The sequence below is a fragment of the Tursiops truncatus genome, chromosome 3 (genome assembly GCF_011762595.2).
Source record: "Tursiops truncatus isolate mTurTru1 chromosome 3, mTurTru1.mat.Y, whole genome shotgun sequence".
Taxonomy (NCBI): Eukaryota; Metazoa; Chordata; class Mammalia; order Artiodactyla; family Delphinidae; genus Tursiops; species Tursiops truncatus.
Window position 1 is genome coordinate 145,011,366 of NC_047036.1, and position 24,859 is coordinate 145,036,224.

The window sequence follows — 24,859 nt, forward strand, 5'->3', positions numbered from 1 at the left end:
TTAAGTAGTTTCCCAATATGGTGCCCAGAACCCAGCAGGAGTTCAACATATGTTACCTAGCTCTCATACTTGGTATTCCACTCAGCCACTCCCTTTCATTCTCAATGGATTTCTAGACAAATGGTTTCTACCCTTTATTAAAATTTGACTCCTACTGCTGAGAAAACCCTGTTTGAGTATGTGACCACAGATTAGCTCAGAAAGACTGGTTAAGTAAAGATTGAAATTCATGGAGCCAGGGAATCATGTGAGTCTCCAGAGGAGACAGGGGCTGGGGTGAAGGGATTAAAGGATCTGTGTAGCATAGTACAAAAGAAAGGCAGTGGGGTCAAGGATGATATGCTCTGGAAGGGTGTGGGTGGTACTTACTGTTATAATAGGTATCCTAAGTGCTTATAAATGGATTTGAATTTCAGATGTCACTGAATTGGAACAAAATGGGGGCAAAGGATGTAAGACCCAGCTCCTGCCAGTCAAAAAGCTACCTTGACTCATTTCTCCTCTTGCATGAATTTGAAATGGAGCACATTGCTTTGATGAGAATCCTCCTTTAAAGACTGCCCGGATTATCCAGTGTAGAGGCCAGCTGGTTCAGCCCCAAGCTTTTCATTGGCTTCTCCTTCCATTAGCCAGGGTTAGGAGATGGATGAGACAATCTTCTAAGGCTGAGCTACACTCCTCTGGTGTGGCATCGTGAATGTAATCATTCTAAGCATTAGGGAACAAATCAAATTTTGGGTCACTGCTCAGTTGGCCATATCTGCACCTTTATATTCCTAAAAGCACTTTCGATGGAGCTAGACTGTGGTTTAATGAGTGTGCTGGTTAGGGAGGAGGTTGGTCACAGTGGCGGTGTAAGTGATCCTGGAAAGTGCAGAGGGGTAACCGAAAGTGGAAGCACCTGTCAGGACACACTGATTATGTGTCATATATAATATAATATCGGACACACTGATTATGCCCGAAGAGCTTGCAGAGGTATGATAATGGGCCATCTCGGCAGCCACTTCACGCTATCAGAGAAATGTTGATGGGAGTCTTTTCATTACTTGCTAGTTGAGGCAGTGAAATGGGCTTCATGATTAGATCCTAACTTGATAAACCCTAAAATGAGTCTGTTATTCTCTCCAGCATTCAAAATGCATATGCTTACACATCTATATAGCACATTTAAACCCATCAGCAAGTTCGATTCTGCCTCTGAACTGTAACCCAAGTCTGTCCATTTTCCTTTGTCTCTCCTGCTACAAACTAATCAAGTTTTTATCTCCTTTCCCCTTCACTGTTATAGTAAGGAGGCAGGATAGTTTAGTAGATGTGAAAATGGGCTCTGAGATCACATTTTCTATGTTTAAATCCCAGCTCTGCCACTTACTAGCTGTGTAATCTTAGGTGAGTTACTGAATCTCTCTGAGTTTTAGTTTCCTCATCCATAAAATAGGTACAATGATAGACTTCTTCAAAGAGAGACTGCCTGGTAGAGAGTAAGGGCTCAATAACCATTAGACTTCTTTTTCCCCTCTATGAAAAGCCTCCTCAGTCTTCTCCTACCTTCCTCTCTAGGCCCACCCCCTACCCTCTATTAAAAATACAAAAACAAAACATCTTTATCTCCACCCAGTAATCAAACTCCTTACCATGGGCCACAGGGCCTGATGAGACCTGGCCCCAGCCAAACTCTCATATTATGCTTCCCATTTCCTATAATCTGGCCACACTTATTTCCACGTGATTCCTCCAACATGTTGAGCAAATTTCTACCCCAGGGCCTTCACGTGCTGTTTCCTCTGCTTGGAATGGCCTTCCCTGAGATCTTTCTAGGCTGTTCCCTTCTCACCCTCAGGTCTCAGCTCCAGTTCTCCGTCTCAGAAGCCTTCTTAACTGCCCCACATGGAACAGTCTTCCCTGCACCTCCAGACTCTCTTTCCCAGGTTACCCAGTTAATTGTCTTGCTGGGAGCTATTGGCATTTGTTGTAATAGCATCAACTTTCAGCACTCTTCCCATGTCTCCTGTAATCGTGATCATTTTTGTGTACAAGAGCTCCAGGAGGACTCTCTCTCCCAATAGCCAGCCCCTGCCTTCTCTGGCTGCCCTCAGGCAGCAGGGCCTGCTTTGCCTGGACACTGAGAGCACCTGAAGTGCCCGGGACCACCCATCCCCAAGGTCTAAATACTCCAGCTGCTTCACCCCTGTGGCCCACACTGTCCCCAGAGCTCCCCTTCTGTGAGACTTGAAGGCTACCTGGTCTCCTTCCCTTCATGGTCCCACTTCCCTACTCCCCTTCCAGTGTTTTCTGGAACACCTCCTTATTTAATACACCTTCACCCAAACCTCATCTCAGAGTTTGCTTCTGGAAGATCCAACCTAAGACAATTATTATCTTCTTAAATTGTTTCTGATATCCCACTAGAACAGGATATCCATGAGAATAGTGCCTGTTACAATAATTATGTCTATATATGTTTAAGGATATAAATATATGCATATAGACTATCAGAGCTTACAAATTATATTTATAACCAGTGTGACATTTTTGGACATAACCACACTCCCATCACTGTGTAAATTCCAACAATTATACATCAGTCTACTCTTCCTGCCATCACTATGCTTCTGAATGGCAAACACTAACTTGTTAGAGGGGTTCGCTTGTAGGTTTAGTGCAATATCATGCTTTGTGTTAAATATAAAGGATATATGGCAAAAGCAATAGCTCGGTTTGGACTTTAAGTGGGTATCTAGTATAAAGTTCTGAACGTATGTTTCTTCTTTAGGATTTACTGCCTAATTATATTTTCACCCCTGTAAGATACCTGGAGAGAAAGTTTGCAGTTGCTGAGTTCTGAAATCTCTAAATAGGCTATGTTTGTTGAGCTGGGGAGACATATTCTGGCCCTCAGGGTTCGTAAAGTGGAGATGTATGTCATGGCTGAGGCAGGCTGGAGGGGGAGTGAGGAGTGATTCTGACATTGTACTTAGGCGTGTTTCTGGGAAGGTAAGGAGAGTGAGTCACGAGGAGCTGCTGAAGAATGCGCGGGGGCACAACAGTGGTAGGGTTGTAAAAGGCTTGTAACCTGATCTGGAGTATGAGGTTTGTGGGTAGTTACTGATTTCCCAGTGGGTGGAATTACTTTCCTTCATGAGGCGCTGGCTGGAGGAAGGCGGTTGTGAGAACAAACTGCTATCAGATTAGAGCTGTGTGTGGCGGTCCTCCTTCGTGGCTAGCTGATGGAACCAAGTGGCCTCTGGCATCTGCAGATGCTCCCCCTACCAAACAGAAGGAAAGCGGCCGAGCAGAGCAGCGCTGGCCCTGCTCAGCTTTGCCTGGGGAGAATGTTGGGTTTCAATTAGGGGTCTTCCCTGCTTGCCAAAAGGCTGGGGGTGGGCAGTGTGGGAGAGCAGGGCAAACCTTGGCCATCACAAGTTCCTCGCTCTCCTCCAGGAGGGTTGCGCGGAGCTGAATTCGCCTTTCAGTCAATAGGAACTTGACCAAAGCAGAACGACTTTCACTTTAAAGCCTGTGAAAAATCGAACAAGATTGAGGAGTCCATTAACCCATGCTGGTGATAACGTAAAGGGCTGGCTGTGAGTGGAGTGAAATTCCAAGCGAAGGCTGCCACAGGCAGGCTTAGAAATGGGGTAACCACACTGAGGACATGACTGAGGCCCTGACACACACACCTTGTGGGTTTAACCTTTCTCCCCACAGTTAGAGAGGGATTCCCAAATGTTCTCAAGTGTCTGAGTTCTGCTGGTGGAGCCAGGATGTACCTGGGATGGAAGATCAGCAGACATTTCCCTAGTGGGGCCATAAGGTGCCAGTCTCGTCTTCATATGTTTCATGAGTGATTCTTTTGTCTCTACCTCCCTTCACCTCAGCTCCAGGGAGGAGAGGCAATGCCTTCTTTCTATGGGCATTGCTTTGTATCCAGAGTCCTCTGCAGACCCTCCCTCAGTTCTGGGATGAGGTGCATGCAGATTACTGTAGGACTGGTACTGAACTGGTACCTCTCAAAAAACCATGGGGGATGATGGTGTACACCAGCTACTGGAGACGGTTTGGATTTAGAATGTGGAGCAGTTACACCTTTTGTCCTCAGCTTTCGACCTCAGCTTCATTTCTGGGATGTTGATGAGAACCTTACTGTTCGTCCTGTTACATAGATGATAGCCACGTAATGTGGGAAATGGGAAGATGAAATTCTAGTCTGGATACTACAGGAGCACAGAACAGGGTCACCCAAGTCAGAGTTGGGGTGTCAGGAACATTGTCCTAGGGGATTTGGCAACTAAGGTAAGACCTAGGAGGCAGGGAGGAGTTAGTCAGGTGAAGATGGGTGGGATAAGTACATTCTGGGCAAAGAAAATAGCATGCAAAAACTCAGAAGCAGGAGAGGAGAGGCTATGGTGGAGTGATGCAGGAGGTGGAGGGTGGAGAGGTAAGGAAGGGCCTGCCCACTAAGGACCTTCAGCTATGCCAGAGCAGCGGTCAAACTCACCCCTGGGAGACTACTGAAGCCCTTCAAGGAGGGAAGTCCCGTGGTCAGGTTTGGGTTTGGGGAAATTTCCTGCTGCTGAGATTGGAAGTGGGAGATCAGTTTGGGAAACTTGGAACAGAGGATGCAGGAAGTTGGCTTGGGGGTGAGATGGGTTTGACTTCCTGATGGAGAAGATGTTAGGGATAGAGAGAGGGAGAAATCAAGTCTGCTTGGCTGACTGTGTGCCCGAGGGTGTCTTTGCTCAGAGTGAGCAAAGAAGGAGCAGGTTTGTGGGGAAGACAGCAAGTTCAGATGTAGTTCTTAGGAGTGTTTTCCTCTGGGGCTGCAGTTGTGGCTGAGATCACAGATATATCTGTGGCCTGATGCACCTCAAGGTGGTTTTCCAAAGTGGACAAAGGATACATTTTGATCTTTCCATGGAGCTGATACTGGGGAGAAGGAGGTGACGAAAAGGACCATCTTATTTGAAGTATACCTGAGTCGTGAAATTATTTCAAAAGCATATCACACTTCAAGAGAGCTGTGAATCCAGGCAGTGGCATCTTCTGCCATAGGATAAAGGTTTCTCTGAAAAGGAAGACTCCAGAGCCCGGAAACACTGCATTTTCCTCTCTGCAGGTCGCTTTGACAGAAGAAAACTCCTTTCTATGGAAACACAGAGTTGAGTAGCTCTGCGGGTTCCTAAGTTCCTGGTCTGAATTACGGTTTGGACTTGTCATCACTTGTTGGCCGATCTCCAGGCTCTGTGGGGCTCAGTTACCCAGACTCTGTTTGCAGGTCTCTCACGCTCATTGCCTCTACCTATAAAGATTGATTTAAGGCTCTGCAATATTTATCTTTTAACCATTTCTGTTTGTTTGCTTGACATTCAAGCCACAGTTTAGAAATGCTGCTTCCTGAAGCTTTACAGACTAATGTAATTTCACAGCTCCAATTACAAATGAGAAAAATTATTTCATTTCAAAACAGAGGAGCCAGACGTTTCTGAGAAATCATGGTTAATGAGAAGACAAAGTACTTTCTGCAAAACAGGCTGTGTTATTAATGGCTTCCTCAGCTCAAATCCCTCTGACTCAGCACGAAGAGCCCTCGTCCTGTGGGGATGCTGGTTTTGATCACCTGTAAAGTCGGTGACTTTCAGATTGATAAACCACGGCTTCTGCTGCGGCCTGGTCTGTAGCTCCCACGACCTCAGTGGTCTGTAAACAATGCAGACATGTCCACTGTCTTTCCACCTAGCAAATACATCCTTCCTCCTGCCACTTCCTTTGGACCTCTGTTTTATGGATCATAGAGTTTTGGATGGGGATTTAATAATCATTCCGTTTAACCCTTCATCTGATACTTTGAATACCTCTTCATTATCCCTGCCCAGAGACAGCTACCTACTGCTTAAATATTTCTAGGGATGGAGAACTCACTATTAGACTTTTCCATGAGAATCTACTAATTTAGCTCAATTTTAAGTAGAATGTAAAGTCCGGTGACTTCTCAAGGAGATCTTCATTAATATCTAAAATCTTCCAACAGGCCTTTTCCCTTGCACCCACGTCTTTGTAATAAGATCTAACTGAAGTATCTCAACTAGAATACCAACAGAATGAGCTGTTTAGGAAAAACCTGGCCTTTACTATTCTATAGCTCTGTTATATGGCCACTGACAGGTTGCCACTCCCAGGAGGTAGAGGCACCAGGGTTTTTCTTGTCTACTTAAGTCTGCCTCTTATCTCTGTTGGCTCTGCTGCTGTGATGGGCAAGCAACCCCTGGTTACATTCCTTCCCATCCCAGAATAGTGACTGGCACTTAGGGAGCCTTCAATAAATGTAGTAGATGGACTGACTAAATGAATGAATGAGTTAATTAACTGCCTCAGTAGATTAACCCTTTGTCTACCTTTACACACCTCCTCTCTGCAGGTCCTGGTGATCCCATTTACAGATGGAGAGGTTTTAAGTGATTTTTAATCTTGGATCGCAAAAGCCTATTGCTCTAGGCTTTAAAACATTGTCTTACTATGCTTTAAACACAAGACCAACTTTCTTTAAGGTCTTATCAAATCTTTAGCTTCAACAGAGAACAAGAATGTTGTATCAGAGGCTAGGAGTCTAGCGGGGTAGAACCCAGTACTTTTATTCTCATTTGCCATCACCTGGACTACTGCAGTGGCATATACACTGGTCTCTGTCTGCTCTTTGGTCTTTTCTTCCTGCAGCTGCCCTACATGCTACAATGACATGAATCCCCTTAAAAAAACATCTTTTGAAGACTCCCTTTGCCCAGAGAACTATGGAAGAACAAGATTTTTGTTGTGTTTTAAATTTCCTTTATTAGAATCTTTTTTATTTTACTAGCAAAAATTAACTTTTCAGAGAGGAAGACTTTACAATTCTTACCTAACTTAAGTGAAGGCACAGTTCTTATCTTCTGATGGGGTTTAATTATGACAACATCAGTGAAGGGAGTTAAGTTTCATGAAGTTGGTGAGGTCATTCATCTCCCAAAGACAAAGAGTTTACAACTTCAAATGAACTCACCTAGTTTTTCCTACAACAAGCATTTTTACACACACAGTTTCCTCTAACAAACAAAAAGTTTCAAAGTTACAAGTTAACATCTTTTAGAAGATAACTTTTAAAACAAACTTCTGCACGAAATTTGCAGGAAATTTCTTTACCCCTTTTAATAAACAGACCTGGACAAAATTTCAACGGACTAAGTATAGATTTAACTTAAATGTTATGGTAATTGGTATGTAAATATTATCCAGTCTTTTTTCTTCTCTCTCTGAACAAAGGGTAATGGCTAACTCAGCACCTTGTATTCTCAGAAGTCCTTAGGCCAACCATTTCTTGAGTCCAAACAAAGTACCATTAATCCGTGGCCCATGATTCCATCTATAACATTAAGCAAAGCTGAATCAAAATTTTTGTTGCCTGTAATTTTCTGTTTCCATAGAACTATAATCTTACACCACCCATTGCATTTAAGAATTTTCCTTTTCAATGTTATCTCCTGTTATTCTACTTCCAAGAGACTATTCTACTTACCCAGGTCCATGTACTCTATTTTTATTTTTATTAAAATTTTATTTTATTTTATTTTATTATTGAAGTGTAGTTGATTTACAATGTTGTGTTCATTTCTGCTGTACAGCAGAGCGACTCAGTTATACACATATATACATTCTATTTTTAATATATTCTTTTCTATTATGGTGTATCACAAGATATTGAATATAGTTTCCTGGGCTGTACAGTAAGGCCTTGTTGTTTATCCATCCTATATATAATTGTTTACCTCTGCTAATCCCAAACTCCCACCCCATCCCTCCCCCACCCTCCTCCCCCTTGGCAACAACAAGTCTGTTCTCCATGTCTGTGAGTCTGTTTCTGTTTCATAGTTAGGTTCATCTGTGCCATATTTTAGATTCCACATATAAGTGATATCATGTGGTATTTGTCTTTCTCTTTCTGACTTACTTCACTTAGTATGATAATCTCTACTTGCATCTATGTTGCTGCAAATGGCATTATTTTATTCTTTTTTTATGGCTGAGTAATATTCCACCATTGTATACGTTGCTACATCTTGGTCCATGAACTCTAAATCACTCTCTGTTCTCTAAATCCCCACTCTCCTGATGGCAATATTATTTACTCATCAGTGACCATCTCAAATGATACCTCTTCCATTCACTCCATCAAGATTTACTGAGTAGCTACCATGATCCAGGTACTGTGTTGGGCATCTGAGATTTAGTCTGGCTGTCATGAAGCTTACACTTTGGTTGGATGAATGGACATTAATTATACTAATTAGAATTTAATTACAAACTGACATTAGTGCTCTGAGACAAGGGACGCAATTCTATCAGAGCCTATAAAGTCTTCTATGAACCTTCCAACCATAGATCATTTCTCTCTTCTGAAGCCCTCATGGTATTTTATGACTCTACAAGTCTGAATTCTTTGGTTGTGAGTGACATACACCTAGTCTGATAAATTTAACCGAAAATAAATGTATTTGGATGATAGGGAGCAGTTTAAGAATCAGAGGAAAAGCTGGGGAACCAGTCTTCAGAGAGGGGAGATTCAGAATAGCCCTGAGAGAGGAAGCAGCGAGCCTCCCCAGGGCACTTCTGTGCAGACAGATGAGCTCCAGGAAAGATACTACCCTTTGTCTAGTGATGATGAGCACAGGCTCTGCAGTCAGACTGGATCCACCACTTACTAGCTCTGTACACTTGGGCATGTCCCTTTGTTTCCTCATCAGCAAAACGGGAGAAATAACAGTATCTACCTCCTAGACTCATTGGGAAGATTGAAGTAGTTCATGCAAGAAACTTCAAACAGTGCCTGGCACATTGTAAGCGCTCAATATGTTAGCAATGTCAGCAGTAACTGTTATTAAAGTTCCCTTAAGGTGCAGATCAAGAGGTTATCCTAATTAGGGTCAGGTACCCAACCCTGGTCCAGAGGAGGGCAGGGAGCCTTATGACAGTATCCCTAGGTTTATATCCCATAGCAGGGTGGCTCACCAGGGTGAAACCAGGGTGCTGTGCCAGAGCAGGTATAGATGCTAGGCTGACAGAACAAGAGCTGATGTCTGATTCTTCCCACCGGTATCTTATTCTGTCTTCTGCCGTTGCCCTTTGTTCTGTTGCTGATCACCTCTGTCGTATTTTAAATATCTACTGGGTGAGAACCATATATTATCTCTGTACTTCCAGAAATACAGTGCCTTCCACATCAAAGATGTTCAGCACCTACTTGTTGTATTGAATTAAAATAAAATTGGCATATATGATTCACATGTCAGCTGTAGAAGCATCTAGGTAGGGATGGCTTGAAATTTGGGGGGATGTTTTTGATCTCTCAAGGTTTGCCATTTTTAATAGAAATATAGAAAGAATGCTGTGTAGGATTTCAGAAACTTCCGGGTATTTCCTGAGACAGCAAAGCCAAGAGAGTTACCCATCTTTGCAAAGGTTTTAATTTATTTAAAATGAAAGTCATGGTGTATAAGGGTGCAAGTGAAAAGTTGTTCATTTTTGTACTGTTTATGCCAGTGAAAAATGTCCATCAATAGGGGTATGACTAAATGAACAAACATGTCCATAATAGAGAATACTATAAAACAGCTATAAATAATTAACATTGATCCTTCTATGTAATAACATAGAAGGTGCTCCAAAAAATATCGGTGAATGAAAACAATCAAGGTACAGAACAGTATGTGCAGTATAGTCCCCTTTTATAAAAAGGCAACAAAACCAAAATGACACTAAATGTTCTTGTACTGATAACGTACATATGTAAAACATATAAGAAGATCTTGAAAGATGATCATCACAGTGCGATATGTTTTACTTAAATGAAAAGCCAAATCAAAATGATACTACATATTTTATACTGGTATACAAACACACATACATACATTTTTATATGCACATACACATACATCTATATAGAATAGAATAACTGGTTGGTTGCCTCTAGGGAGTAGGGGTTGTGGGAGGGGCCAGAACTGTGAATAATGTTCTAAGGAAATCTTACCCTAATTTTTAAAAAAACTTATTTATTTTTGGCTGCACTGGGTCTTTGTTGCTGCGCGTGGGCTTTCTCTAGTTGTGGCAAGTGGGGGCTACTCTTGGTTGTGGTGCGCGGGCTTCTCATTGCGGTGGCTTCTCTTGTTGCGGAGCACGGGCTCTAGGCGTGCGGGCCTCAGCAGTTGTGGCACATGGGCTCAGTAGTTGTGGCTCACGGGCTCTAGAGCGCGGGCTCTAGGCGTGCGGACCTCAGCAGTTGTGGCACATGGGCTCAGTAGTTGTGGCTCACGGGCTCTAGAGCGCGGGCTCAGTCGTTGTGGTGCACGGGCTTAGTTGCTCTGCGGCATGTGGGATCTTCCCGGCCCAGGGCTTGAACCCGTGTCCCCTGCATTGGCAGGTGGACTCTTAACCACTGCACCACCAGGGAAGACCCTTAACCTAATTTTTAATATTTGCATTTTTTACAAGAAGAAGATATTCATGAATTATTTATTTAATGAAATGTTATCTAAAAAATAAAGAAAAGAAGCTAAAAAACGAGGAAGCTCAGATGCCTCTGAACTGCCTTCATTCCAGAATGCCGGGACATCTTGCTTCCTGTCATCACCAAGGAACTGAAGGAGCTGCTGGAGCAGAAGGATGAGATGCAGCACCAGGTCCAGGAGAAGAAGTACTGTGTCGAGTTACTCAACAGCATTTTGGAGGTCCTCAGCTGTCAGGATGCGGTGAGTCATCGTGATGTTGTAGACGTCCTGGACTCAGACTAGGGCTGAGTTAAGTTCTAAAATATTGATGCTGATGAATAGCATTCGAAGTCTAAAGATCAAAAGTCAATGGCTTTCTCAATGGGCCTACTTTTCCAGTGACTAATTCCCTGGCTGTGAAAGACAGCTTGGGGACTAGAGTTAAGCATGTAGCATTTTGTCACCATATTTCTTGTTGGACAGGCTTTCTCAGGGTGTAGGTATGGACATACTGCAGACTTTTTAGATTGCCTGTCCATTTACTAAAGCCCTGGTTTGCAGGGATGAGGGTAGGAAAGTTTTTCTATGTCTACATAGCCAAGAAGACCCCACTTACCTGCTTTCTTGGCTGATTTTCCTTGGTTTTGTTTCTCCAGTTACCTCCTGCAGTGGTGAAACGGTTAAGACTCTTTCTGGATGAGCAGACTGCTCATGCCTAGACCCTTGAGATAGGTTGAGGCGTTAAGTGATGATAGAGAGATGGCTGTGGCAGTGAAGCCAACGTAATATTGGTCAACATCATTCAGAGATTAGGTAGGAATGAGACCAAAAGGAAAGTCTCAGTGGGAGTAAGTAGAGGGCTTCCAAAGGGCAGAGTCTGCAGAAGATAATGAGGGAGACGGAGTGGTGATAATGGTAAAGACTGAGAGGCAGTGATTAAACACAGGACTACAATTCTTGAGACTTGGAAGACAGAGATAAACGTTCTTGATTTGACTCAGGTTCCTTTTGCAGCCTTACCTTGTCCTTGAATAATGTCCAGGAATATCTGTCCTTATGTGGGCTGGTTTCAGAGGACTGGGTAGACCCAAACAACCAATAAATCTAAGTATTTGTGTGACCATTCTCTCCATCCCCTCTCCTCCCTAGAAAATCCTCAGAGAAGGGCTTTCTGGATGAACGGTGTCTATGATTGACTGTATTAGAAAACTCTGCAAAACAATATTTTTTTTCCTGCTCATATCCCACAGTCAACCATTATTATCAGTTTCCCTGTATGTCTCTCTCCTGTCTTGTCCTTTCCACTCTTACCATCCTAATTTTTTCTTATCTCATTTCTAGGTAAGTGAGATACATAGCTAGCTTCATTTGTTCATTCATTCATTGATTTGTACATATGATGTACCAAGTATGTGCCAGGCATTGGGTACACAAAGGCATGTATTTTTTCTTAAGAAAATACTTATAAACATATAAATAAGCAATTGCAATATAATATAATGACTAAAATCTAGATGCATACTAGGGATACTGGAACTACAAAAAGACTGTGTGTGTGTGTGTGTGTGTGTGTGTGTGTGTGTGTGTGTGTGTGTGTAAGCATTTTTGTCAAGGAAGCCTTCACAAGAGAAGTGAAGCTTCAGCTGGGTGTTCAAGAGTGAATAGTTAATGATCACAACTGCTACTTAATTTGCTGTTTTCTAGACATTGTGTTAAATGCAATCCAAGCCTTCTTTCTGCTCACCCTGATCACTGCTAAGGATTACCATTCCCATTTTATAGATGAAAACCTGAAATTCACAGACTTAAAAGTTCAAGGCCAAACAGCAAATAAATTGTAGGGTGAAAATCGAAACCCAGGTTGGTCCAACTCCAAAGTCTGCATAATCGTAGGCACTGGGGATATAAAAGCATGGCCTTTTCCCTCTCATTTTTTCCTATCCTCATCCTTTTTTGGGGGAGAGGGAGTATAATGCCCCAAAGCTTGGATATCTAAAATTCACTCTGTGAGAATGTCATGGTGATGGTGTTATTTTCATAAGCATGTTCACTAGCCAGCTATTGAACTGGTTCCACTCTTTGTTATTCTATCTTTAAAAAAAATTTAAGGGAATGTTTGATCTTACTCTCACAGTGTAAAAACATGATGGTTGGCCTATTATTTCTCCAGAAACTTCCCAAAGAATGTTGCCTCTTCTTGTTGAAAAGAATTTAGTGTTTCTTACATTTTAGTAGTGTTCACGTCCGTTTTCATGGGGAAAAAAATCCTAGATGCTTGGGACTACACTAGTGGACCCTGGTTTGAGGAACAGACTTATAATGTGTTCTGCCAATTTCCTAATTTGGGTAGAGGGATGGCCCCAGTACACAGTTTATTTGTTAAGCAGCGATGCTAGGCTCTGCCTGTCCCATGGGAGTGGCCCCCTAGAATTCTATGCTGGCAGGTTGTCATCACTTTGCACATTGGGTGACACCAGACACTGGTGAGAAGAGGCTGCTCTCTCACACACCCTGAATACTTGGGACTTCAAAGCCAAGAAGCCAAGGCTCTGAGCTCCCCTTGGTGGATTGTGGCAGCTGGACTTGAGGCGTGTGGGTGGTGCGGTGTCACTCCTCACTGCCTCCGAGCGCACTGCTTTTATAGTGACTTCTGAACGTGGGGACTAGCCCGCCTCTTTCCCAGGATGAGCAACTGTCTTTGCTGATGAGTTGTTAAATACTGTTATTACCGTTGGGTTTGGTACAATGTTGGTACAGTGTGTGAGCTTCACATCTAACTTCTCCAGCTCATGAAGATGGAAATCTCTCCTCTTCTCAAAAGCTTTTTCTTTCGCGAAGAAGATTCATTCAGCAACCACTATAACTTTGAGTTAAACCAGAAATCAGAAGTTGCAAAGTGTCTAATCTAAATCTCTCTTATTCTAGTATATGGCAACTGTCAACTCTGCCTACACATTACATCACCCAAGGAGCCTTTTTAAAAGTAGCTGTTGCTAAGTTCCAGTCCTAGTGGTTGTGATTTAGTTGCCTGGGGTTGGCCAGGGCATCGCAATAACATGTTCACCAGGTGATGATAATAGGCAGCCAGGGTGGAGGACCACAGTTCTAGTGCAAAAGGTCTTAAACATGATAGTACATCCCAGTGACCTGGAGGAGCTGTTAAAACAGGTTTCCGATCATTAGGTTTGGAGGATGGGGCCTGATCATTTATTTATTTATGTATTTATATTTTAAAAAATATTTATTTATTTAGGCTACACCGGGTCTTATCTGCGGCACGTGGGATATTTGTTGCAGCATGTGGGCCTCTTAGTTGTGGCATGAGGACTCTTAGTTGCGGCATGCGTGTGGGATCTAGTTCCCCAACTAGAGATCTAACCCGGGCCCCCTGTATTGGGAGCACAGAGTCTTACCCTCGGGACCACCAGGGAAGTCCCCTGATCATTTATTTTTCTAACAAGTGCCCAGATGATGTGGATACTGCTGGTCCAGGGATACACTTTAAGAACCACTACTCTAATGTGACCTAATTTTTTTTTATCTTTAGTATTCACTGGAAATGGAAGAACAGTTGGGCTCATCCTCAGTTCTTTACCTTCTTAATTGAAGGGCCCTTTCCAGTCTATAAAACTTTGCATCTTCCAATGTGGCATTTAATAAACCATAAAACGGCAGAGTCTTCAAACACATTCATTTGTACTCATCAATTCATTTTTATGCAGTGGTGGGGACATCGCCTGTACAAAGATCTGACTTTGAAAATCCAAACCATCAGGTGTGCTGTTGGTTTCTTCAGGCACTAACTCTTCAAAATTGGAAATTTCGGAGAAAAATTCAAAAGGCTCCCAGGGTAAATTCCTGGATTTTTCTTCTGGTTGTTTGGAGCCTCTCTGTTGATAACAACATAGCCATCTATTTCTTTACTGACTTTTTCTTGGCACCATGGGATAGTTGATCTCTCCAGCCCAAGAATGGACTATACCTACTGGAACCATTGCCCAAGGGCAGAACCACGTGTAGAAATTTAGCAATTACAGTGCAGTATGCCAAGCTTCCTTCTGGGGGGCATTGTGTGTTTGGGGGTTGGGAAAGAATGTTTGCCTTCAATAGATTGTCATCGTTTGGGTAATTACAGCCCAGCACAGCAGGCCTGGCATGTGGAAGCTATGTTTTCCTGTTATTACCGTATTCATGGTAACCCTGGGTGGCATATGACTCAGGGAGGGATGTCCACCTAAGCCTGGATGTTGATATTTTTGTAATGATAGTGTTAAATCCCCTCACTCAGCTTGCTTGCTGTTGCACTTAACATAGGAAACGGACAGGCTCAGGTGTAGGATGAAAGGCCTTCTGCCTGTATTAACTCCTTTTCTCCCCCTCACCGAGAGCAAGTTTAATTGTCAACTTAGGTTACTTTGAAAGGTGGTTTCACACTGGCTTTGTTCTGTGCCTTGCTGGCTGCCAAGTAACTCATAAAATTTAATTTTGTGCCAGACCTGGAGAGAGTTGGCTTTCCCCCCCTCTTGAAGCAGGCTTTTTGTTTCTGTGTTTCATTCCTCTGACACAGACGGGAGAGTCGTCATGTTGAACCCTGCTTAGCAATCAGAGTGGGTAAAGGTGACTCCTGGCTCTGAAGAGAAGTTGGTGTTGGTTGTATCTGCATCATGAAGGCAGAGAATACACAGAATCAGCTTAAAAAATAAACCTCTGAGCCCATTGACTAGACCTGAGGGGTTTTGCCGAGGCCTTCTGTTAGTCATAATTAGTTTGGGGTTTCTGGTGTTTTTATTCATCAGCTTAGACGCTGATAGAGAGGGCTTTTGCTCATGCTTTTTCTCTTGCTTGAAATTTCCTTTCCAGTTCCTGTTCTTTTTATGCAAGTAAAATCTTAAACTCCTTTTAGGTTCAGCTCAGGTAATAGTTCCTTTCTGAAATCTCACTTCTGTGTCCTCTCCACACACACCCCTCCCGCACCTGCCAACCTCAAGGCAGGTTTAAGGGCTTCCTTCTCTGTGTTCATAACTATGTGTTCAGACTGATATCACAGCACTAATTGCTTTGTGTTACACTTTCCTGTGTGTGTCCCATGCCAGGCTTTGCGCACAGAAGCTCAGAGAGCAAGCCTCCCTCCCCCAGCTTCACAGAGCTTACACTTTCAGCCTTCCCTCTTGCCAATTCCACTTTTACTCTCCAACTCCTGCTCCATTAAAATTCTTTCAATCCCTCAGCGGCCACACTCTCTCTCTTCTGGGCTGCTGTGTGTGCTGTTTGCTCTTGTCGGAATGCATCACCTCCTCTCTTTGCCTTGCTAAATATTCAGAAGTCAGATGAAATGTCACTCTCCCCAGGAAGCTTTCTCTAACCCTCCTCCATACCCCTCTCCTGTGGCCCATAGAGCTTATGCCTGCTCTGTCATAGCACCTGGGTTATCATCCTCTGTGGACCCATCTGCCTGTGTAATTGGGAGTGCCCTACCCTAGACTGCCCTGCCCTGCCGCGCTCCCCTTCCCCATTGCCCATCCCGCACAATGCCTATCTGTTGAAAGAACGGATAAGTGAATGAATAGGACTCATCCCAATCAATGGCAGAGACTGATTTCTCCCTTGGGTCTTCCACTCTGAGTGCTAGGAGGGTATGCTCCTAACGCTTTTTGTCTTCCTTGGGTGTCAGGTGCAGGGGTTGAATTAATCACACTCAGTTTATGACACTTTATCCTCATTGGTCTGTGCAAGGCCCTCTCTTGTTTCGTGTGTGTGTGTGTGTGTGTGTGTGTGTGTGTGTGTGTGTGTTTCTTACCTTTATCCCTGTTTCCTGCTTCCATTCCCCTACTTCGCTTACCTGCTATGGGCGATTTGCCTACTGTGTTGAATACACATGTGTGAGTTTGGGTGCATGTATTTTAAAACACACAAACACATACACTCACCCTCATGTCTCTTCCTTACAGAGGAGTAGACATTGACTGCAGAAGGCCATTAGCGTCTTCAGTTCTGTTAGGGTCCCCATGGGTGGGGAAGGGACTGAGGCGTGCGCAGGGAGTAGTCTGCTTAGAGGGTGTTCTCCGTCTAGCGCCACCCCTGACCTAACCGTGTGTGATAGAAGCAGACCCTGCCAGTCTGTGCTTGGGTGTCTTCCTCTGAAATTCTAGGCTCTCTGAGAATCCCAGGCAGCCTGCATGATGCAGGCTTGAAGAGAGGCTGATGCTGCCTCTTTGCATTATCATTTAGTTTCCAGGATCAATACCACACTGCAAAAACAGCAGGGTTTTCTTCTAACCTATCTGCTCCCTTGTATATTATATAAAAGGTAGGGAGACAAGGCTCGCTGAAATTCTTTTGTCTGTGGTGCATTCCAAACAGAGGACAGCCAAGTAAGTCCTAAACTTCAAGTTGAAATAGATGAGAATGCTGTACCTTCTGCTGTGTTCAGGGCCATTTCTTTTACCCGTTGCTCTTCCTCTGCAACCGTGGTGTTAGACGTGCCCTTCCTAGGCCAGTGGAATGACATTACGATGTCATGGACGGTGACATACGGGATACTTTCTCTCCTGGCACCTTTTAGCCTGCAGAGTGCTTTCTCATACATCACAGTTGTTTGTTTCTGGCCACCACATGGCAAGATTAGCTTTATTAGCCCCATTTTACTGGTGAGGAAGCCGAGCCTCAGAGAGAGACTTGGTGACATTCCTAACTAAGGTCAGAGAATTAGTAAAAGGCTGAGCCTACAGGGAATCACCTCATCTCACTCTGAAGCCAGCCTTTCACACACCACAGTACCTTCCATTACTTCATTTATGCTCTGCCATGTAAGAGCTCTTTACCAGCATTATTTCCCCGGTGGAGGTAAGAGCACAAGCTTTGGAGTTAGGCTACATTCATGTATCCATCCCACAAATAACGTAGAAAGCACCATGTGTACTACACTACATGCTAGAGCTATAGGGCTGAGCAGAGCTGGGGTGCGTCCTAGCTCTGCTTCTTATTAGCTGGGGAACCTTGGGAAGTCATACAATCTCTTGGAAAAAGGTGGTTGTTCTTTCTCTGGGTGTGTCAGGATTACAGTAAACAAGAACATCTGTGAAAGCATGCAGCCCTTATTTGGCATATAATCTGTACCCGATACATGTGGTTTTGCCTCTTCCTTCACTATTCCCCTTCCCTCCTATGCTCCTTCCACTGTTCCAGGCGGCTTCTGAAACATCCCTGTAATTCTTTTAAGAACAGTTAAGGGCCAAGTGGTCTCCTGGAAGAACGGCAGACAGGTTCTGAGCCTGGGGAGGACTTGGTACCCCGTTAGCCCTGGCGGCAGCCAGATGCTTTGGAGCCCTCCAGATCCTTTGGAGGCATCATGGGAGGCTTGCCAAGAAGCAGCAGATACCGCTGCTGGAGCAGTGCCATCGCCTGCAGGGCATCTGGACCTCGTCAGGTTTCCTGGACGGACTGGAGAAAAGTGTCATCCTGCTGTTTCAGGGGCTCCTTCGGGTTATTCCGGTACTCGGGGGCTCAGGATAACCGCTGTATAATGGGGTGGTGTGCTGGAGCTGGCTCATCCCAGCTCATGAGAACCAAGTTTTAAATTTTTAGGAATTTTGTGAGTTATTGGTTAGGTAACAGCCATTATTAAAATTTTATATAGATATCTATAACTAATAAACTATATTGCAATCAAAGGTAATAAATGCATACTCAAAAGTACCACTTCCTAATTATCTTACCATATTTTATTCTTATCTGTGTGCTTGAGGTTATTTACATTGTTGTGTCTGTATGGTAGAAATACATACAGATATTTAATATTATAGATATTAATGTTTAATGCTCTGCTGCAGCCCGTTTCTTCCCAGTTGTGTTCAGTGATGTCACAGTGGTAGCTTGAAATCAACCATGAAGGAAGTACTCTTACCAGAAAATTGACAAACACTTAATATCCAGACTTGTATTTTTTTCCCTTCCTGGAGAGACAGTTGATAAACATTTACCAGCATACCACTGTCTGGGACTCAAAGTAATTGCCCCAAATGAGAAAAACCCACAGGCACAGGGGAGCTGCCTGTGCACTTCCGTTCTCCCCAGTGACCCTGGATCTGCTGCTTCTAAAGGTTCTCATGAGACTGGGCAATGAGAAGATGCTCCAGGGATATAGCAATTTAAAGACAAACTAAACCCCCAACCTAGAGCAGAGATTAAAAAATGTGTTTCATTTCCCATGACAATTCTTACTGATTGGCAATGGCTTCTTTCCTAGTAGCGTGGAGAATTTTGAAGACTCATGTGGGCCAGTGAGAACGAGAGCCCAGATTCCTGCATAAGTGAAGGTTGGGGATGATGACTCTGGTGCCATGGATGTGCTGTGCCTAAACTAGATGTCTGATCCATACAGCTGTGGGAAAGTCACATTTGACAGGGAGATTATTATCTTTCACCTCAGTAGCTTTGGGCCTTTGGGCCTTACATAGGGTTTAAAGATGATAAAAAGCTCATCATTTTCAATTAGGCAAACACCTCAGTTATTGTTACAGGAAGAACCACCAATGGATACTGAACGTGATGGGCAAAAGTATGATGAGAAACAGGATATCTGCATAGTCTCAAAGCATCCTCCCAAAGTATCCACTTATCAATGACACAAAGAAAGATAGTAACTTTACAGTGGAGAAACCTGACAGACACCACCTTAACCAAGTGATGAAAGGGAGCATCACCAGGAAGGGCACACATCAGCATCATGTGCCTCCTGAGAAAGGTACTGAGAAGGACACGACACCGTTCTTTTGGGGAATCCTGCCAAAAATACACAACCTCAGTCTAATAATGAGAAGACATTAAACGATCCCCAACTGAGGGATATTCTACAAAATAACAGATGAGTACTCTTAAAAACTTGAGGTCATGAAAGATGAGGAAATACCGAGGCACTGTCACAGATTGGTGGGGACTTAGGAAACATGGCAACTAAATTCAAACTGGGATTCTGAATTAGGTCATGAAGCAGAAAATGGCGTGAGAAGGAAAATTGGCAAAATTAGAATAAGGTCTGCCATTTAGTTAATAGTATTGTACTGATACAAATGTCCTGCTTTGATAGTTGTGCTCTGATTATGCTCACATTAGGATGTTAACACTAAGGGAAGCTGGAGGAAGGATGCATAGGAATTTTCGGTACTGTTTTTGCAACTTTTCTGTAGGTCTAACTTTTTTATTTTTAATTAAGCTTATTTTTGAAGTATTTCAGGAATGATTGCTCACTTCCAAAGAATGCATTTTGAGGATGAGCAGTTCCCCAAAGTACACCTGATCCAGTGTGAAGGGCTGCTGATAGATAAGGAGTTTTCTCTGCTTTTTCAGTCAAAACAACAAAACCCACAGACAAATCACTAGCCTTAGTAGAGGATTCCACTCTGTTAACTGCCTCAATCTGTCTGGAGGTGATTGGAACCTCCGACTAAATGAGCAATTGTGTAATTACTTGACTAAGCCGACATCAGCGTGCACTAACCCAGAACTAGGCTCTGGGGACCGGGAACGTGGAGTATTGCAACCTCTCCTGGTCTCGAGGACCTCGCAGGCTACAGCATTCACTTGGGCTATTTGACAAGCCTGTTCATGCGGTAATTGCTAGGCCAGCGTTTGGGACATGAATGTCGCCTGATCTTTGTTTGGCAGGCTTGGTAAGTGGGTGGTTTGGCATAACTTACTGGATGGTCTTTGGGTCGTTTCTTCTCAGGGGAGTCACCTGGAAAATTAGAAGACAGTTTTTGTTGATGGTTGACGAGAACTCCTCCCAATAAAATGAATAATCCAACACCTTCTGCTCCATCAGCACCAACTAGAAATACTTCTGAAGGTCTTCTTCAGTATTCCTCTATTGGCTATGACCAAAGTTTAAAAGAGTTTGCCCGCAGCCAAATCCACTACGTCCTCTCTGCACTCCCTCCCGACGGCTTCCCAGGGCCAGGACGAGGGTCAGGCAAGTGAGGCACTTGCCTGGGGGTGGAGGCAAAGTATAAGTGGGCACCAGAAATTCAGTAATCAAGAAAAAGAATATTTCAGTGCAATATTTTTAAAAATCAGTATTTTAAGATTTTGTTTGTCATACATTTTTTGCATTTATATATTTTTTAAAAATGTAGCATTAAATTTTATTTGTTTTGACTAATGAGTTTCTTGACACTCCTGAAATTTTGCCTCCTGGGCAAGTGCCTTGATCACCTTACCCTCTCACCTCAGTCCTGGCTCTGTATGGAGGCTTCAGTCAACACCAGCAGCCTACGATGGCAAAGCTAGACTCTGACCCATGAATGGGCAAGCTGGCAGCTTGCAAGAGTGGAGAAGGTACCTTTCCATTCACCCCTGTTCACAAGACTGTGGAGTATGCTGTGAAGATCAGTGTCTGTAGGGAACCCTTGCATAAAAACACAAATTGAAAGGAACAATCATTTACACTAAACCTTCACTGGACCAGCCACTTGTTTTCCAAAAAAACATTTCTTGCATAATGTTTGAATTAAATCTCCTGTTCACAGTTGGGAGGCATGAGTTAAAAGCCCGCTCAGCAGCAGAAAAATATAGCTATATTTGGTCCAGGTTACAGTTACTGAGGGAACTATAACTTTGATTTGCTCAACTGGTATAAATGTAAATCCTTAAGTGAAATGTGTTAAGTGAGGAAACAAGTGCTCTGTTTTTGAAGATGCTTTTGATCCACAGCTCTGTCTACAGAGCCCCAGCTGTCATAGGCAATCTGGGGGCAGCAACCATGACTACACTAGGGACGTTTCCAGAAAACCACCCAAGAGTTCTAGAATGGACATTTTGTCAGGGCGATTTTAGATGATATTAGTCTTAGAGGTAAACACAGTTGATTTAGCAGCCAAGGTTAGAAAAGACAACGTTTAATTCCAGCACAATTTCTCCAAGCAACATAACATGCTGAAGTTGTCTTTCACTCTTAATTTATTATCTTTTCCTTTACCTGGAATACAAACTCAACTTAGCTTTTCTCTGCAGCCACATTTCCTACTGCTTTCAGTGGCACTCTGGGTTCTGGGGAGACCCCTCTTCCTCTCCCACTAAGCCTTCCTGCTCCTTGCTCTCTCTGTCATTTACCTGTTTCCTCCATCTGAAAAGCATTTTTTTTCTTCCTTCTTCTTGTCCTGAGGGCCTCCAGTTGGTGGTTCACAGCCTGAATCTAGCCCACAGATGTGTTTTGATTGGCTTGCCAAATTATTTACTAAAAACCACAGTCCCACCACTTCCTGTTGTTTCCTAAGTGTCTGTTCCCATGCATTTGTTTCTGTCTCAGCCTTGTAAGTATCTCAGCTGTGACTCCTGAAAGCCAAACCTTGCCCTTCCTGATAGGCCCAACCCAAGTCCCCTCGCATTAAGAAATCATCCCTGGGCTTCCCTGGTGGCGCAGTGGTTGAGAGTCCGCCTGCCGATGCAGGGGACGCGGGTTCGTGCCCCGGTCCGGGAGGATCCCGCATGCCACGGAGGGGCTGGGCCCGTGAGCCATGGCCGTTGAGCCTGCGAGTCCGGAGCCTGTGCTCCACGATGCGAGAGGCCACAACAGGGAGAGGCCCACATACCGCCAAAAAAAAAAAGAAATCATCCCCGATTCTTTTTGCCCTACCTTAGTCACTTTCCCTCCTGCATGCTGACAACTTCTGACTTATCATAGAATTTAGCACTTAATTGTGTGCAGTGTTATGTTTGTTATTGTCATATTGGACTGTCAATAGGCCTTCAATATGTTGAAGCAGGACTAGCACTTTTTTTGTTATTTCTCTTTTCTATGAAGGTGACGTCTTTCCACCTCACTAAACATTAACTGAGCGCCTACTGTTTGTCAGTCACCGTTCTAGGCATGGGGGCGGGGGGCAAAGGTGATTAAGACAAAATGCTCCCTCATTTACAACTACCTCTGAGACCTATTTCCCAGTACTCCTAGCTCCAGTCCGTGGTCTATTCATTTTGGGGGGCACACTTGCCCTGCACCTTCCTCCATGGTTAGCACTCCTCCTACTGCCACCATGAGCTCTTTCTGAATGCATTTGTTTCCAGATCAGAGCTATTTTGAAGCCTGGATTAATTCTCCTTATCTCTGACCCCCCAGCCCATTTCAAAGACATGTATTTACCCCAGTCGTCTAGAATTTTGACATAGACTACCATTTACTGCAAGTGCTCTTATGTGGGTGTCCTATAGCTGGTTTACAGACTCTCCATGGATAGGGCTGATTCGATCTTATATTTTTTTTCTATATTTGTACATTGCCTGGGCATAGTGCCCAATTCCGAGCAGGAACTCAATAATTAATCTTTGTGGTTTGATTGATCCTCCTATCTTCAATGAGTCTACTTTCTAGAAATACATGCTGACACTAATTTTATTTTTTATACTCAGAAGAACCTAATGAGAAAGGTAAATCTGCTGCTGTTGCATTAAAACCTCAGATAAAAAGCAGGTACTAACTTTGAGTATTGTTGTGCTCCCAAAGTTGTTATATATCAGTTTAGAATTCAGCATGCATTTTCCCACAGAAATAATGCAGAAGAATAATGGTGGTCAAATTTCCAGGCCAGCCTGTTTGAGCACGTTTAACCTATAGTGTAACTGAACTCTGGACAGAGGGTAGAGGCTCATATTTACGCGTCCATATTACATGAATAGTTTACAGAGGTGGTAGGTACTTCACCTTACCTGACTCTCATCACATTTTGCTCACCTTTGAAGTGTCTTTTAAGCCTCATGGATGCAGGGACTGCATCTGTATTGTTCACTGCCATATCCTAACATAGCATCTGGTACAGACTGTGCAGTCAGAAATACCTGTTGGTTTTCATTGAGTTAAATTCTAGTTGAAAGATTATGAACTTTGGAGACACATAGACCGTGGATTCACCACTAGCTAGCTGTGTGATCTTGGGGAAGCTGTATGTCCTCCCTGAGCCTCAGCTTCATATTTTGTTAGCCATGGCTACCATGTTGATACTCAATATGTGTCTCTTCTTTCCTTCCCTCTTGGCCTGAATTAATCCCTCAAAAAGTATTTGATTAATTCATTAATGATGTCTGCTTTCCATGCTGCATTGGTTGAGGTGGTGGTGACAGGGAGGTGACGTTTGATATCAGAACCTGCAACAGTTTTTGAGACCGTGTGAGGTCTATATCCAGCTCTAGTTCTGACAGTCTGTGTGATCTGAGGCAGGTCACTCAAGTATATCTGTGAAAGAGTGATGATGGATTTCAGTTATTTTCAAGCTTTTCCACCTAAGTATCTCTAATTTCAGGTGAATAAATATAAACTCTCAATGTTCTGGGGATCTTGCCCAAAGGTTGAATTTATTTGAATTCAGTCTCGTGTCTTATCTTAATTACTCATGCATACTTTATTTTCTAATTCATGATAGATTAATGTTTTCAAAGTATTACTGTTATTTGTGAGTCACCCATAAATGAATGTTTGCTATAAGCCGGATGCTTTGTCAAGGACCTTATATACAGAAATCAACTCTTACCATAATCTTGTGAGTAAGCTGTTATCATGCCCCTGTTACTGATGAACAAACAGCAGATTAGCAGCAGAGTCAGAATTCAATCTGTCTAAATCTGAACGTTTCCCCTACACCTCCTCAAGGGGTAAGTAAAAACAGACTTCCCTTGGCCATCAAGTATATTAATAAAAATGCTATGCCATGTTAACTGGAAAAAGCAGAACACAAATTGTCTGCGAGCTGCAGAGGGATTTCTTAGGCATGAGAGCTTGAAGGCATCACAGAAGAAGGATTTAGACATGTTTCAGGGCTGGATTATGGGTATATTATGTCACTTTTGTTCCTGGTAATATTTGTGCAAGAAATTATGACTTTAAATAACTACTCTGTGTAATTTAGAAGTATACTGAATGGATAAAGGGATAGTTGATTTTGTTAGACATTATAATTTTTCCTGTACATTTTTGTGAGGGATCAGAAATGTAAAAATGCAGGCAAAGCTGGTATTTTTTATGTCCCCCTCTGGCTTGACAAGCATCCCTGTAGCTGTGAGTAGGTAACAGGCAGCTGTGCCTCAAAGAACCTTGTGGAGAGGCACTAGAAACCTCATAAGCAGAGTTTGAAAGCAACCTCCATGGAAAGGGGAGTATTTTTTTTTTTTCTGTGAGTAGAGAAACAGAAACTTTAGGGAACAGAAGAGATGTTTTTATATCTGGGGGCAAGGAATGGCACGATTCAGGGAAGGTTGGAGAGGAGTAGTTATAATCTTCCAAGCTTCTAAACGACCCCTAAAAGACTAAATATTTATCTGCTTGAAACCTATTCTGAAAGGCAAGCTACAACACCACATCC

At 43.3% G+C, this 24,859-nt stretch overlaps 1 protein-coding gene across 2 annotated transcripts in view; it reads left to right on the forward strand.

Moving 5' to 3' along the window:
- Positions 1-24,859, forward strand: part of DOCK2 (dedicator of cytokinesis 2) — a 409,609-nt gene that overhangs the window by 142,415 nt on the left and 242,335 nt on the right. For both annotated transcript variants that reach the window (XM_019945662.2, XM_033853554.2), the window contains exon 26: positions 10,627-10,775. In XM_019945662.2, coding sequence (XP_019801221.1) covers positions 10,627-10,775 — 149 coding nt within the window. The remainder of the gene's footprint in view (positions 1-10,626; positions 10,776-24,859) is intronic.